The sequence below is a fragment of the Oryzias latipes genome, chromosome 6, assembly GCF_002234675.1.
Source record: "Oryzias latipes chromosome 6, ASM223467v1".
NCBI lineage: Eukaryota > Metazoa > Chordata > Actinopteri > Beloniformes > Adrianichthyidae > Oryzias > Oryzias latipes.
This window is the reverse complement of record NC_019864.2, coordinates 7,122,945-7,136,853: the sequence shown is the minus strand read 5'-3', so window position 1 is coordinate 7,136,853 and position 13,909 is coordinate 7,122,945. Positions and strand designations below refer to the sequence as shown.

At 39.4% G+C, this 13,909-nt stretch overlaps 1 protein-coding gene across 2 annotated transcripts in view; it reads right to left on the bottom strand.

Moving 5' to 3' along the window:
• Positions 1-13,909, bottom strand: part of LOC101173626 (copine-8) — a 138,296-nt gene that overhangs the window by 12,359 nt on the left and 112,028 nt on the right. Inside the window, exons 17-20 of one of the 2 annotated variants that reach the window (XM_023955578.1) lie at positions 11,578-11,680; positions 9,043-9,100; positions 7,977-8,050; positions 5,264-5,461 (exon numbers count right to left, since the gene is read on the bottom strand). In XM_023955578.1, the coding sequence (XP_023811346.1) occupies positions 5,264-5,461; positions 7,977-8,050; positions 9,043-9,100; positions 11,578-11,680 (433 nt within the window). Of the gene's footprint in view, positions 1-460; positions 5,462-7,976; positions 8,051-9,042; positions 9,101-11,577; positions 11,681-13,909 lie in introns of those variants that run through there. The other variant, XM_023955579.1, reaches the window with a different exon arrangement.

Genomic DNA, 13,909 nt, shown 5'->3' with positions numbered 1-13,909 from the left:
ATTGTGTTTTGGTCATTTGAAATTTAGTAGTCTGAGTTTAAATCTCAATAGAACCTTGAAACTCTCCTTACTCATTATTACATAGATCTAAACAATACAGCAACTCAAACCAATGAACTAAAACATTTTCTAAAAAATTCCATGCAATTTACTGTTAGTGAACAAAATATGCCACATTATATTTTACATATAATAGTTATTTTATTCATAAATATTTTGTGTTGGTCACTATATTTTCCAATTCATCAGTTTTTCTTGTCAAAACCTGTAAAAATGTGGTAATGTATGGTTAGTATGGTTAGCACTCTGGACTCTGAGTTCAAATCTCAGAAGAACCTTGAAACCTAACCTAATCTCCTTACACATCATTGTTATATGGATCTAAACGATGCATCAAACTAATCAATTAAAAACAACAGAAACCCTCAGACATGCCTACGGTTTCTGGCCTCTAGCATTGAACTTTTTTTCCGAAAAAAAAATTCTATGCACTTTACTGTTAGTGTACAAAATATGACACATTATTTTTAACATATGATCTTTATTCTATTTGTTTAATTGTCATTGTGGTCTTGTATATGTTTTCCATTGAGTGATTTGTTGGTGTGATTTGCACTTCAGGGCCACCGTAGTTTTGAGTGTTTGCTGATAAAAAATCTAGATCCAAATGAGGGGAAAATTGATCAGAAGTTGGAAGCGTTTTAGCCTTCACACAACCTTTGCCCTTTTCCAAGTGTCATGCATGTTTCATGAACAGATCATTGAATTGGGTGCACAGCATATACAAGTGTGTGAAATGAAAAGCCACTCGTCACGATCAAGATTCAAAGGATCTGTCTTTGCAGAGTGGCAGAAGTCTAATGCAGGTCAGGCCTCCACAAAACACTATACAGAAATATATTTATATTTAAATGTACATGGATCCGGTTGGGTCTGGTGCTGCTCCAGACGTCACACCAGGGCTACATTGTGCAATCCCACAGCCCCCGTTGGGTCCTTTTCATGTTGGAACAACCACCACCCTCCCCACCCTCCATCCGACCACTTCTCCCCACACGAAGGGACCCGATTCAGTCAAACTGGATCACCAGTTCTTCTGGGATGAGACGCTACACTTAAAACAGTATGTCAGATTTGGCAGGAAAAAAAAAATGTTGCTACGAAACATTTTTGATCTCAAGGTCTGTTTTTGAATCTCTTGCACGCAGGAAACACACATCATTATCCAAGCATTTGCTCATAAAAAATACAGGCCTGTCGTTCATGATTTAAATATGAATAACTTATGTAGAAACATTAATAAGGCCTGTTAGTCATGATTTAAATATGATTACAGGCCTCCGTATAAAATGCAATACTTATATGAGCAGTAAAGAAGCAGCATCACATAAACAGCAAAATGACAGTTCCCCCAAAGATCAAACATATGTACAGTGTTTAAACACCCTAAAGACTGTTTTACAAGCATCATGAGCAGATGGTTTCATTAAACAAGGAGCAAATTATGATTTAAAAGAGTGAAATTAGAAAGAAAAATATGTTGTAAACATTCCTTTAGAGGGAAACCTTGACTAAACAGGGTTCTAAATAAAAACAAAATTGTGGTTACTGTACAGTATCCAGTACACACATTTATAGGCAAACTGACCTCTGGATTGAGTGACTGATGGTCGATCACCAGAAAGGGTTTGTGCTTTGCTGAGGTCCACTCTAACGTTTTCACGTGCCCAGGTGAGGGCGTAACGCCAGGCCGAAACTTGTCTAAAAGTGACAGTGCCATAACCTGAAAGACTTGGATTTTTGATGGGCAAAAACTGACTACTTGGAGGCCCAGGAACATGGATGAAGACCTCTTTGAAGAAAGCAGCAGTTTTGGAGAAGCTTGTTACTCAGAGAAGTTAGCATGGCTTATGAAACTTTTCCATAAAAGGATCAAAAACTTTAACGGAAACTTTGGGAAGCCTACAGTCACAGAGGAATGTGTGCATGTCTTACAGGAAGACTAATAGGATTTGATTAGAAAGCCATTAATGTCACTTCTCTCTTGCACGGGACTGAACTTGTTCAAGTAAACATGAAAAAATAAAACATTTCCAAGGAAAGAATCGGAATCAGAACAGTCTCTGACTGTCTAAAATGTAAATCTGTTTTTCTATTGAAGACGTTTGATTTCACAAATTACGTACTAAAAACAGGATTTCCAACAGGTAATACTGCATTTTAACTGCAAAGCTAAAATATGATCTCAATTTGTTGTCACTTTACACATTTATGCATATCAGCAAACATCTTTATTAAAAAGGATATTTTTGTTTGTTTTTATGTGTAGTTTAGCAGAATTTAATGTATAAAAAAAAAACGATCAAACTGCTGCTCTCTCAAAGACTTTAAATCTCAATCATTATATGTCATTTTTATTTGTAATTTGTATTAAAACCACCAGGTGATACTTTTGTTGCACGTTGTTGATTTTCAGTTGCAATCTCCAGAAATTCACCCGAGAAAGGATCAGAAAACAGGATCAAAAACCAGGGGAAGAATGTAAAAAAAAAATTAAAAAGAGGAAAAATGAATCCTTTTCTTGAATTTAAATTAGAAGAAGTCATGAGGCGTCTACATGCAAATGTAAGGTAGATTATTAAAAAAATTAATGATCATTAAGATCATTAATTAAGGGGGCTGAGATGACGTTCCTACATACTGCAAAAAACTGGAGTCAAGTCCTAGAAAGGACATTCAAACTGCTCTGCAAAGATCTAGAATGTATCAAGCTAAAAGTTATTGCTTCATCTTATTGCTGCTAAAAGTCCACCTACAGGAGTAATGAAATGTAAAACTTTACGTTGTTACTGTTTCACTTAATTAGTTTAAATAGTAATTGATTTAAATTTTCATCTCAGCGATTGTTACTGAAGAGTTTTCTGTAAAGTCTGACTTTGACTTGAGACCAGCAAGGAAATCAACTTCCAGCAGCCAAATTGTTTTGATCCTCTTGAACAGATCAACTTTAAATTTAGCGTTGAAGCTGTCACTAAAGTCCAACCTAACTAAAGGAAGAGCTGGTTTTGTGAAAGACTTACTGGGTCCATGGTGCATTTACACAACCTAATATTCCTGGTGCAAAAGAAAAGGTGAGCAACACTGGAGCTATCCAGCAGTGCAGTTTTGACCCAGATACCAGTTCAGACAAGGAAAATAAAGACGTACATGGATCTATTGGTCTACAAGTGGATGCGTCCAACAAAATGGAGCGGATCAGGGAGCTTGTGCAATTTTAAGCATACCTTTCTTTATATGTTTCCTCCATCATCAGAAAAATGCCACAAGAACATACTAAAAAGACCAAAAACCCATTTTTCATCAGAGTGGGTCTATCAGGTTCTTTTGACATTATGCCTAATGGTAAAATGATACTAAAGCGTGGTTGTTTTTTTATGAGACTCCCTTCTTTACTGTGTTGCAGACCTCCTGCTGCACCGGCAATATAAATGTGTGGGGGGGTGAGTTTGCCGGATCACTATAGAAACCAATAGTTGCCATGAGCAAACCTTTCCTTTCTCTTTATTTACAGTTAAATCTCTAAACTGTATGGGCACTGATAGGCAGTTTACACAATCAAAGCATAAAAATAGCTGTTGCAATTGCACAAAAGTCTATGCAGAGTTTTATCGTTTGATCCCCTTTTCCAACCCACTTATAGAGATTTGTGTGAAGCCTCGTCTCAATCTGGAGATGGAACTGAAGATCAGCATTGTGACTATAAAAAACCAAAATTCTCTTAGATTCAAAGACAGATTTTTAAATGAAATTGTAATTTTCAATTTGGCAAAAATGTTATAACTAAATGCAGTTCCTGCCTTCAAGAAGTGAGAGTTTGATGCTGGCACAAAGGTTTTCTGTGGAGTTGTGCTGTGAAGAGCTTCTTTTTAGCTACATGTTTCTGAAAATTTAAGCGGTTCCTGCCCTGAACTTTAGGCTCCAAAACTTCTCAACATCACAAAGATGTCCTCATAGTCACTACTGCCTCCGCTGTAGAAGGTTGTTCAGAGAAAACCGGTTTGTCTGTTTTTTTGTGTGTGTGTTTGTGCACATATTCACAGTGTGTTGCGACCACTGAGGTGTGAGTCACCTGAAATGACAGCAACCAAAGTGCCATGATTCCACACCTGCAGTTTGGCAAACCTATTTTATAATCAGTGAGAAACTGTGAACTCTACAGGCTTACTAAATATCATTGACAACCCTTGTCTAAGAAAAAAAGAACAAAAAAACTTTTTTGCAATACACAACAAAGTGAGAGGTAGAGAGACGTATAAACAGATCTGTCCTTTACAAAATTATAGAGACTATAAAAAGCAACACACAGTCAGGCTCGGTAATGAGATGTGTGTTTTTGACTTCTGGGCTTGGAGATCTGCGTTTCCAGAACCCACGGCAGACACGGTACCATAGAATGTTACCTGACAGTAAAACAGTAAGGCTGGTCCAAGTCCCTGCTGCATTTGATTCGGCTGGATGCCCGCGGGGTCAAGGCAGGCGGAGAAAGCAGGAAGTTTAAGCAAGGGAAGATCTCAGATGGGGGGGGCGGGTGGATTCCTGGCGGCGGCAGCGATGAGTTTGTGTGAGAGGGGCAAAGCCCTGAGTGTGGGACACCAGTGCATGCACATGCTCATTTCATTGAAAAATAAAAATAAAAACAAAAGAAGGAACTATGTACACTCTGTTGCAAAGAACATGGCACCAAGGCCTAAATGTTTTTGTACAAATCCACAACTTTCCGTTTTTCGTGGCTGAAAAATAGGAAGCTGACATGTTTTCACGCTAACTGGTACAAAGTTCCTCCTGAAAACCCCCGCTCTCCACATGTAAACATTATACATCCAGAGAAGTGATTTTGTGAGACAAAGAGGAAGTAGAAAGAGAAGAAGCAATCAGTAGGACAGTGATTCATAAGGAGGGCTTCTCTAGTTTGGACTGCTTCAGTCTGAAAGCTGTCCACTCTTCCTCTTTTGGGGGAGTTCGTGTGAAGCCAAACCGACATGAGTCTTACCCTCCCACTGCCACCAAGGTCAACTTTTGTAAAGCGTCCCCGCCGAGATGATCCGCAGTCAAACATTTCCGAAAAGTGCAACAAGAGAGCGCCAGCAAAGTTCACCCTGTGCTCGCAAGCTTCCGGTGAAAAGCAGCAAGAAAGGAGACGAGAGAAGAGGCCAGCAACCTCCGCTGGCTGGCTGGCTGGCACTGGCCTTCAGATTCGGCTTACCCGCCTGGTGAGGAGGGGGTGGTTAGCTGGTAGCACACAGGGGGTGTACGGTGGCGGCAAAGGCCCAGGTTTAATCCCCCGGGTCCTCATGTAGGACAGGAACTGATCTGGGATTTCGGCAAGGACTTCTTTAGCCAGACGGGCCATGCTGAGGATGTGGTTTCCTCGCCGGTCGATGTAGTCTCTGAAAGGGACAAACTGAGCAAAGAGAAGAGGAAGAGGAGCCGGTGAATGAAATATGTGCACAAATTAAAGCTAAAGACACAGCAGGATGGTGGATGAGAAGGATGACTGTGTGAGACTTGGAACAGGAGTGGAATGAAGGGTTAAGGAGACTACGTTCCTCTGACGACACTGCTGAGTAATGCCTTAGTCACAGCAGCCCTTGTGCTACATTCACATCGGGCATGTGACGCAAGTTCAAGAACACTCTAAACGTGTCTTCTTAAACACGAATTTAGCAAATTGTGATTCATAAGGAGGGCTTCTCCAGTTTGGACTGCTGGAATGTCGCTAGTAGCACATCTTGTGAATCTTGCTCCAGGCTTTTTTTTTCACAGCTCTATTCCGATTTAAGAAAGACTTGGTGTCGTAGAATTCCAGCTGGGCACAAACTGCGACTTTCAAAAAACCGAGACTTCCAGAGGTCGAGGTTCAATTTTTAAAGTTTTTTTTTTTTTCCAATGTATGCGTCAACTTACATTGAAACATATTGGAATTCTTGTGCAAAGTTCTCAGTGTCTCAGTTTAGATTAGGGACATAAAGAGGAATCGCTGTACACGTTAACATAGCAAGGATCGAGAAGTATATACCCCCAAAAATAATAAATTACAAAAAGGTTTTAAAAAAAAGAGATGTGCAAGTACCCAGGAGAGCTGGAAAGAATAGAAAAACAATAAGAGAGACAGAGTATTGGACGTTTACCGATTACAAGAGACAGATTGCACATTTATTTGCAATGACGTAGTTTTGGTTACATCTTCAGTTATTGTTTTTTCCATCAGTCTGACTGTGGCAGGAAATTGACAGGGACGGCATCCTTACGTTACTACCAAACCAGAGTCCCTGATTGGTCAAAGTTCAACTAGTTTAACTTTCATCGCACGTTCAATGGCTGCGTGTTTTGTACATAGAGTCCAAAAACAGTCATAAGAACTTGCACAGCAATGCAGAAACGTGAAAGTTCAGAGTTGTACTTGTTTCCCCGTGGTCACATAACCTAGGAGATTGTTTAAAGCACAGCACATCGATTTTTCACTATAAGTGGTCACTTGAATGTGTGTTGGAGAGGACGGTGTGAAAGTAGCTTAACGTGTGGATACGAAATTGGAGAAACTCAAGACATGTTGAGGTTGCAGTACAAGAATAAAATGTATTACTTTTACAAACAGGTTTTGTAGCTGAAGATTTTGTATCAGACACGTTTACAGCCAGGCTACTAAGCTCTAACAACTAAGCAATACTACTTTGCTGGTAATTTACACTCCTGCATAAAACCTATACAACAGTAGACTTCTTGGTTCTTTTGTTATCAGACATGGGTTATGTTTAAACATACCTGATATGTTTTGACGGAAACGTTCTGTCCATGTTCAGAACGTGACCGGTATGTTTAGACATAACCCGTGTCTGACCACAAAAGAACCAAGAAGTCAGTTAGTAACTATAGACACTATGGACTTTATTGCATCATTACAACAGCAGTTAGAGGACTAGTTAATGGCAAATTGTTTGTTTATTTGTCACGTTTGGTTAAAACTAATGAGAGCAAAATTTTACAAATGTTTGATATATTGTCTATGTTAAAACAAATATAAATGCATTTTATTTTATAACAATATCATGCGCTCTCTACAGATTCATCACTGCCCAAACTTACTATAAAACTCCCTAAGATGTAATATTTTTGTAAACTTATTAACTGGGTTGTCCTTGACAGGTGAGCATTGGACCAAAAGTAAAAAAGGAAAAGAAAATTCCATACTTATTTTTTTTTTTAGCATTATATGAATTTGTGCCATAGTTTGTCTTAAAAATGGCAGTGTTTATTTTATTTTTATAAGTTGGATTGTAAGGAAATCTTCCAAAGAAGTATCTTGTGAGAAATGTAGAGGAATTCTTCTGGAAAGGGCTCCCTCTTAAAGACTTGCAGAGGGCTTCACTCCAGTAAACCTCAAAGATCTTAGCAGACTCCCGCGACCATCAGACTCAGTGATTGCTATCCTGTTGTCAGCAGAACGTCACCTACGACGTGAATCATATTGCACATTTACATACATCACTGCAGTGAAAGCACAAACAGCAACAACAGTACACCAAGCTAATCTTTTTCAAAGGCCTAAAACATTTATTTAAACCTAATAGAGATATATTTGACATTTACAAAATTACTGGTAACACTGGAAGGTGCAGGTCTTGCACTATTTACCAATTAATCTTTAGAGATAGTAAATGTTTCAACATACCCTGATCAATCATTTTCTAAGCTTTAATTCAAGCTCTGTTTTGTAAAAATTGGTTGAGGGAGCTAGCCTGATTTTTGTGGTTGATGTCTGCCTTTCATAAATTGGAACAGCTGAGTTCTGTTGTTGTGACTCAATGCATAATAGTGTTTGCGCGCGAACGCCACTGTGTATACCAGCAAATAGGCAAAGGCCAATCCAGTAATATATTGATGTCAGTCATCTCGGTCTTTAGGATTAGTCGCTGTACCTGAACAATGTCCCTCTCTGCATATCTTCCTTGGGATGAGATCCGCTCCTCGTCCCCATCCAACTCGATCATCTCTGTGGAGCGAAGCACATCAGTCACGCCGAGTAAGGAGGTAAAGCTTTGAGAGCGAACATGGCACACAGTATGCCGCTTTCAATCTGCCACCGCCACTTGCATGAACTGAATTACATGCAACTGTGAGCTTAGAGGAATCAGGATGGAGAAAGCAGCACCAAAAAGACGCTGTGCAGCCTCACACAGCTTGACATTCCGTGGATCCCACTGAATTAAAGACCCACTTTGATGAATATCGTGTTTTTTGTGTTTTCTGCATGCTCTTGTAACATTTTTCTGATGGTGGACAAGATAAAAAAAGACATCTAAGCTCATACTTGCATTTCTGAGTATTTCTTTATTCAATTAGCTGTGAATCAGGAGCAGACGAAAACATGCAGTTTGAAAAAGGTTTTTTTTTTTGGCGCAGAAGACACTTGTGGGAGGGCCACAAGCTCCCTGTTCTGAGCTCTCAGCAATGGGTAGGGGAATGGGGGGGGTTCTTCATGCCAATGGTCTTGACCACAGCGGTCTAAATTTCTAATAAACGCCTGCCGCTCTGCAGAAACTATGTCCTAGAAAATGAAGAAGGGTTTTTGATTTTGGCTTAAAAAGCATAATCAAAATTAAAAGACCACTGGGAACGCTTTGTGAATAGATCAAAAAATGATCAGAGTGGGACTTTAAAAAGGTTTGTTGTTAATCGTGAAAGGAGGTTCTTTCATGTTTTCTTTGCATCAGCAGCAAAAGAGTACAGTACACACATCCAACAAGAAAAAAAAACAACTCTTGAGTAACAGGAGCACATTTTCTCCCTCTGCTCCTGTGGGGGAAGGAGGAATTAATGAGAAGGAATGTGGCGGACACAACACAGACTGCATGAAGGGGGACTGAACCATGTGAGAGGTGAGATAAGAAGCAGAACCAATGCCGAAGCATGAGATTTCGTCGTGGTAATTAACACATTCAGACCCACTGATGGAGAAGAGCTCGCAATCATCGTAGCGCTTACCGTCAAACTCTGCCGGTCCAACCCCGACGATTATAATTGACATGGGCAGAGATGCCGCCTGTAGAGCATAGAGAGGAACAAACATCAGGAGAAGAAAACCTCTCTCGACTCAGCATTTGCTATCTTAAACCCTGCAGACTGTCATGCATGCAAATGACTCACGGTCCAAGAAACAGAGACTCAATGGAAAAATAGAACTTGCTTGTTCATAAAGTCGGATTCATCTGATTCCAGCTGCTCATGGCAGCCTGTTTCATGAAGCTTCTGTCCTAATTTCATGCATCTACAACTTTGTCTGAATCTCTGAAAAGCTTGACAGCTTAAAAATGACTCCCATTTAGATCTTCCTCTGCTCTAAGTCTCAGCTGAACCTCCACTCGCATCGCAATATTGTTTATTAAATCAAAGCGGAGTGGGACAGTTAAACAGCTGCTGAAGTAGTGAATGATGAATGAAGGGGTTTTCTGTTTCATAACTTTGAGTGGTTATTAGACAGAGGCCCAATTTTCATCTAGGATGATGGGTATGGGCCTCTGTGGGCAAGTGTTTGATTGCTTGCAAATCATCCTTTACAATAACGAGACAGTATGTAAGAATGTGGGAGAGGAAGAGGAGGGAAAGGATGGGCAATGAAGGACAGGTGGCTTGGGATTCAAACACATGAGCTCTCCCAGAAATGATCTCTGGTGACACTCAGTAGAGAGTACAGTTATTAGAGAGGATCGCAGTGGGGCAATAGGGGGCAAATGGAAATGCAGAGGAAGGTGCCGCTCCTTCCTCATTAGTGGAGCTATGAGTGTTGGAAGCACTAAAAAGCTTTTCACACTCTTCCTACATGAAGTATTTTTGCTGCTGTTGAAAGACATGTTTTGGTATCTTAAGTGTAGATAAGGTTGAAGGAATCCTGCCAAGAGAAACCAAAAAGGAAAGCAGAAACAAAGAACAGAATTCCCTTTTTTCTTCTTTTATTTGACTTTACTGATCATTTAAAATCCCTCTCCTGTAGCTAGCAGACCTGACAGTAACAGAAATGTTTGCTTTAGTCAGCATTTGGGTTTTTTTCTGAAAGATGGGAATGATCCTGCAAAAGTGGGAACTCTGGCTTCCTCCCACAGTCCAAAAACATGCTTTATAGGTTAATTGATTACTATAAATTCCCCTTAAGTATTCAATTCAATTCAATTCAATTTTATTTGTATAGCCCAAATTCACAACTACAGTCGTCTCAATGGGCTTCGTAAGGTGTATGAAGGTGAGTAGCTGCGTTTCCATTGACTATGAAATTCTGCAAATTGGATTTGCAATTATAAATTTACCTGATGGAAGCACGACAAGTTCAAAAAACTTGCATTTATTGGAAAAAAGTTGTGGAGGAGGTGATTTTTGAGGCGTTTAATAAATTGATATATTTCACAAACCTGCAATGGAAACACTTTATGAATGAAATGAGTCATGTGACCAACAACCATATGGAAATGGGCTTCTTGGTTGGAACCTGCGGCCTTGGGTGCTGCATAGCGGGCGCCACAGGAGGTCCCACAGCATCACACAGCTCATCAAAAGTTGAGCGTGTCATGTGGAAGTGTTGGATCCACAGCTCCTCTGTAAAATCACCAACCACCATTTTTCTCAAAATGGATTCATCTGTAGCCGCTCCCATCTGTGAGAAGCTTGCCGTTCCACGGCCTGAATAACGACGTCTCCTTTGATAGATGATGATGAGCGCTAGTGCTGTGGCAGAAGTTTGAATGTATCTGCTGTAAATCAAAGTACTGATCCCATCCATCACCATGTTTTTAAATGACTTATCGCATGATTTGGTTTCTGTTAATTCACATAATTATGATTTATTTTGTAGCAGTCTAATTGAAAAATTGTGTGTTTTTTCAACATTTCTAGACTTTCAGTAAAGTTTAATGCATATTTGTAATGGACACAGCTTGTGCAGCCCTGCAACAGATTGGCGACCTGTTCAGGGCATACCCCGCCTTTGCCTAACAATAGTTGGATAGGCTCCAGCAACCCCGTGACCCCAAAACGGATACAGGTGGTTCAGAAGTTGAAGGCTGAAGTGGAGCGGCCATAATGGCAAGGGCTTCATCCACTCATACCTATTTGTTGGGTCAAAGTGCCAATTAGAAAATGTGACTTTATCTATAAATTTAAATCCTAATAAAATCAAAACAGCTGATTACTATTGTACACTCACAAATGCACAGTTGTCAAAGCACTGGCCCCTTGCTAATAAATCTTGGTTTCCCTTTCGTGGTTTTAATTTTGCTGATTTTTATTTCCAGTGCAGTTTCAGATGTTTTGTTTATGCAGTCTGTCCTGCATCCTGATTGGCTATAGACATCATCAATCAATCTCCTCTGTGGTGTGTCTCCTGTACATTAAGAGAGAAAAGTGTGAAAATGTTCACGTCTATCTGAGAAAAGTGTAGATAGTGAGTAGTGAGTGAGGAGTTTTATAGCCTTTAAACATCTGTAATCCTACTTAGGAGATTTATGTTAGAAAGAAAAGTGAGTTGCTTACATTTACAATGGATTCCTTGGTCTGAGCCATGTCTGTGATCACGCCATCAGAGATGATGAGCAGGATGAAGTACTGTGAGCCGTCTGTCACCGCTGACGCATACCTGGCAAAATGAGAGGTCACGGGTGAAACGAGCGAAAGAGAAAACAGTTGGTTGCAAATGAAAGATGCTTTTCATGATGAACAAATAATCTATTTATTTCCTGGAAAAAAAATCTCCCTTCTTTTCTCTCCAGTGTTTTATGGTAACTGCAGTGACGGTTTTATTTGTCCTGGGAGTAATGCTCATAGAGGCATCCGTTTTATTGCCATGCTGATATTAACCTGCCAGAGTAGCCCTTTATTAATGCTGAGTCTCAAGCCCCACACATTGCCTCAGCAATTATCTCATGGTTGAAAAAGAACTCATTTTAACAAATTACTGTTCAGAGATTAATAAAAGTCTAATAATTTATTATTGTACATAATTACTGTTGTTTCTACTATTAAACTGAAGTGTTTAACTCAAAATGTAAAATTAAACCGATTTACTTGTGAGGCTAGAAAATCAAGAATATTACAGCAGAGTTATTTATTATTCAATTATGGTTTTACCAAAAGGTTACCAACAAGTTTATAAGAATTTCAATTAACTCTGAAAAGCCCACTACATCAGAGAATTGTCAGAAGATTCTATTTCCTTAGAATGCTGGAATGCTTAATTTCAAGCATCAAAATTATTACAAAACCTTTTTTAAATATAATTTATTTATGAGATAAAGATAGTATTAATTATGACACGCTGGGGGATTTGTTTAAGTTTCTTACTCAGAACATAATAAGCTAAAAATTGACGCAAATGTTCAGGAAATTATCCCCTTATTTACCCACTTTTGCATTCTTCCAATTCAGCTAGTAAACATTTAATAGATGAATAACAACAGATGAGTGGTTCTCATTATAAACTTTTGAAAATTAGCTGAACTCTTCCCACCAAAAGTTTTTTTCTTCTTCTTCCCACCAAAAGTGTTTTTGAGATTTCATGGAAGCAGTCTTTGAAATGAGCAGACTAAGCCTTTTTACTACCCAGTAGAATGATGATGAGCTACAGCAGTGGTCCCCAACCCCGGCACTTTTGTCATTTTGAAGGAAGATTAATTTTGGAAAACTACAGCCACAGTCAACCGTGGCTGGACAGCTCAGTTGGTGAAGTGGCGCACAAAACCAGGGTTCGATTCCCAGGGTGCACAACAATGAGCTTCATCCTTGGGTAAGACCCTTCACGGTACTGTCTCACTATGTTGACCCAGGGGACCCAAGTCTGGGTCCCCCCTGTGCCGGTCCCCAGCCCGCATAACATAAAGGGTTTTGTCAGGAAGGGCATCTGGCATAAAAGTCTCTGCCAAAACCTCCTGTGCAAATCAGTGAAAGCTGATTCGCTGTGGTGATCACTGAGAGGAAAGGTGAAGAAAAACTGGATTCTCTCCATCACATCCAACTCATTCTTGACACATGTAAAGTCACTCAATCTCTTGTCAAAAATCTATCTGTGACTTTCCTAAAGTGGTTGCTCCAACCGCTAAGTTAAAATTCCAAGCTAGCAAACGTGTTTGGAAAGTTTCTTTAGGTGGAAAAGATCCAGTGAGTAAACAGAAGAATAATATATGACTTCAAAAGAAAGGAAATTGGCATTTAACACAGAAAAACCAAGAGTCTTTACTTCAAATATGGAGTTATTGCTGCAGTTGTTTCCACAACCCATAATAAGAATGCAGAATATTAAGCAACCGGTTAGCTAATGTTACAAGGATGCTGGTAATAAAGTTGTTCAAACGATGAATTCATGTTTATGATTATATTCATAAGAACAATTCAGGTTTAGTGACTTCTTTTTGTATATTTGTTTCACATTAAAAATCTGATTATAGTAGGCTGAATTTGGCGTCCGACGATTTAGCTTTCCCTTCGACAGTTATGGGTTAAAGGAAAATCTATATCACATTTAAATGGTTTCTAAGCAAAATTTAAACCAGCTGTAGATATTTTACAGAGGACAAAGATAAACTTTATCCTAAAAAAACAGAAATGGACGCAGACCTTAGCCCGAAATATTGCCTGACATTAAACAGGTCCGTTGGCGGCCACTGCCATGCAGGGCAGAAAACATGGACCAGATGATACACAATGGGTTTCTAGGCGAAGTTTAGAACATGCTAATGAGATAGGGGCCTTAAAGGTTTTATAGGGTTAGGAAAGACAAGTGACTGAACAATTTTCTTTATTACAAGATGACCTGTTGTTGTGACAGTGATTGCATAAAAATAAATGCGGCAGAGTGGCTCCGATGGTAAGG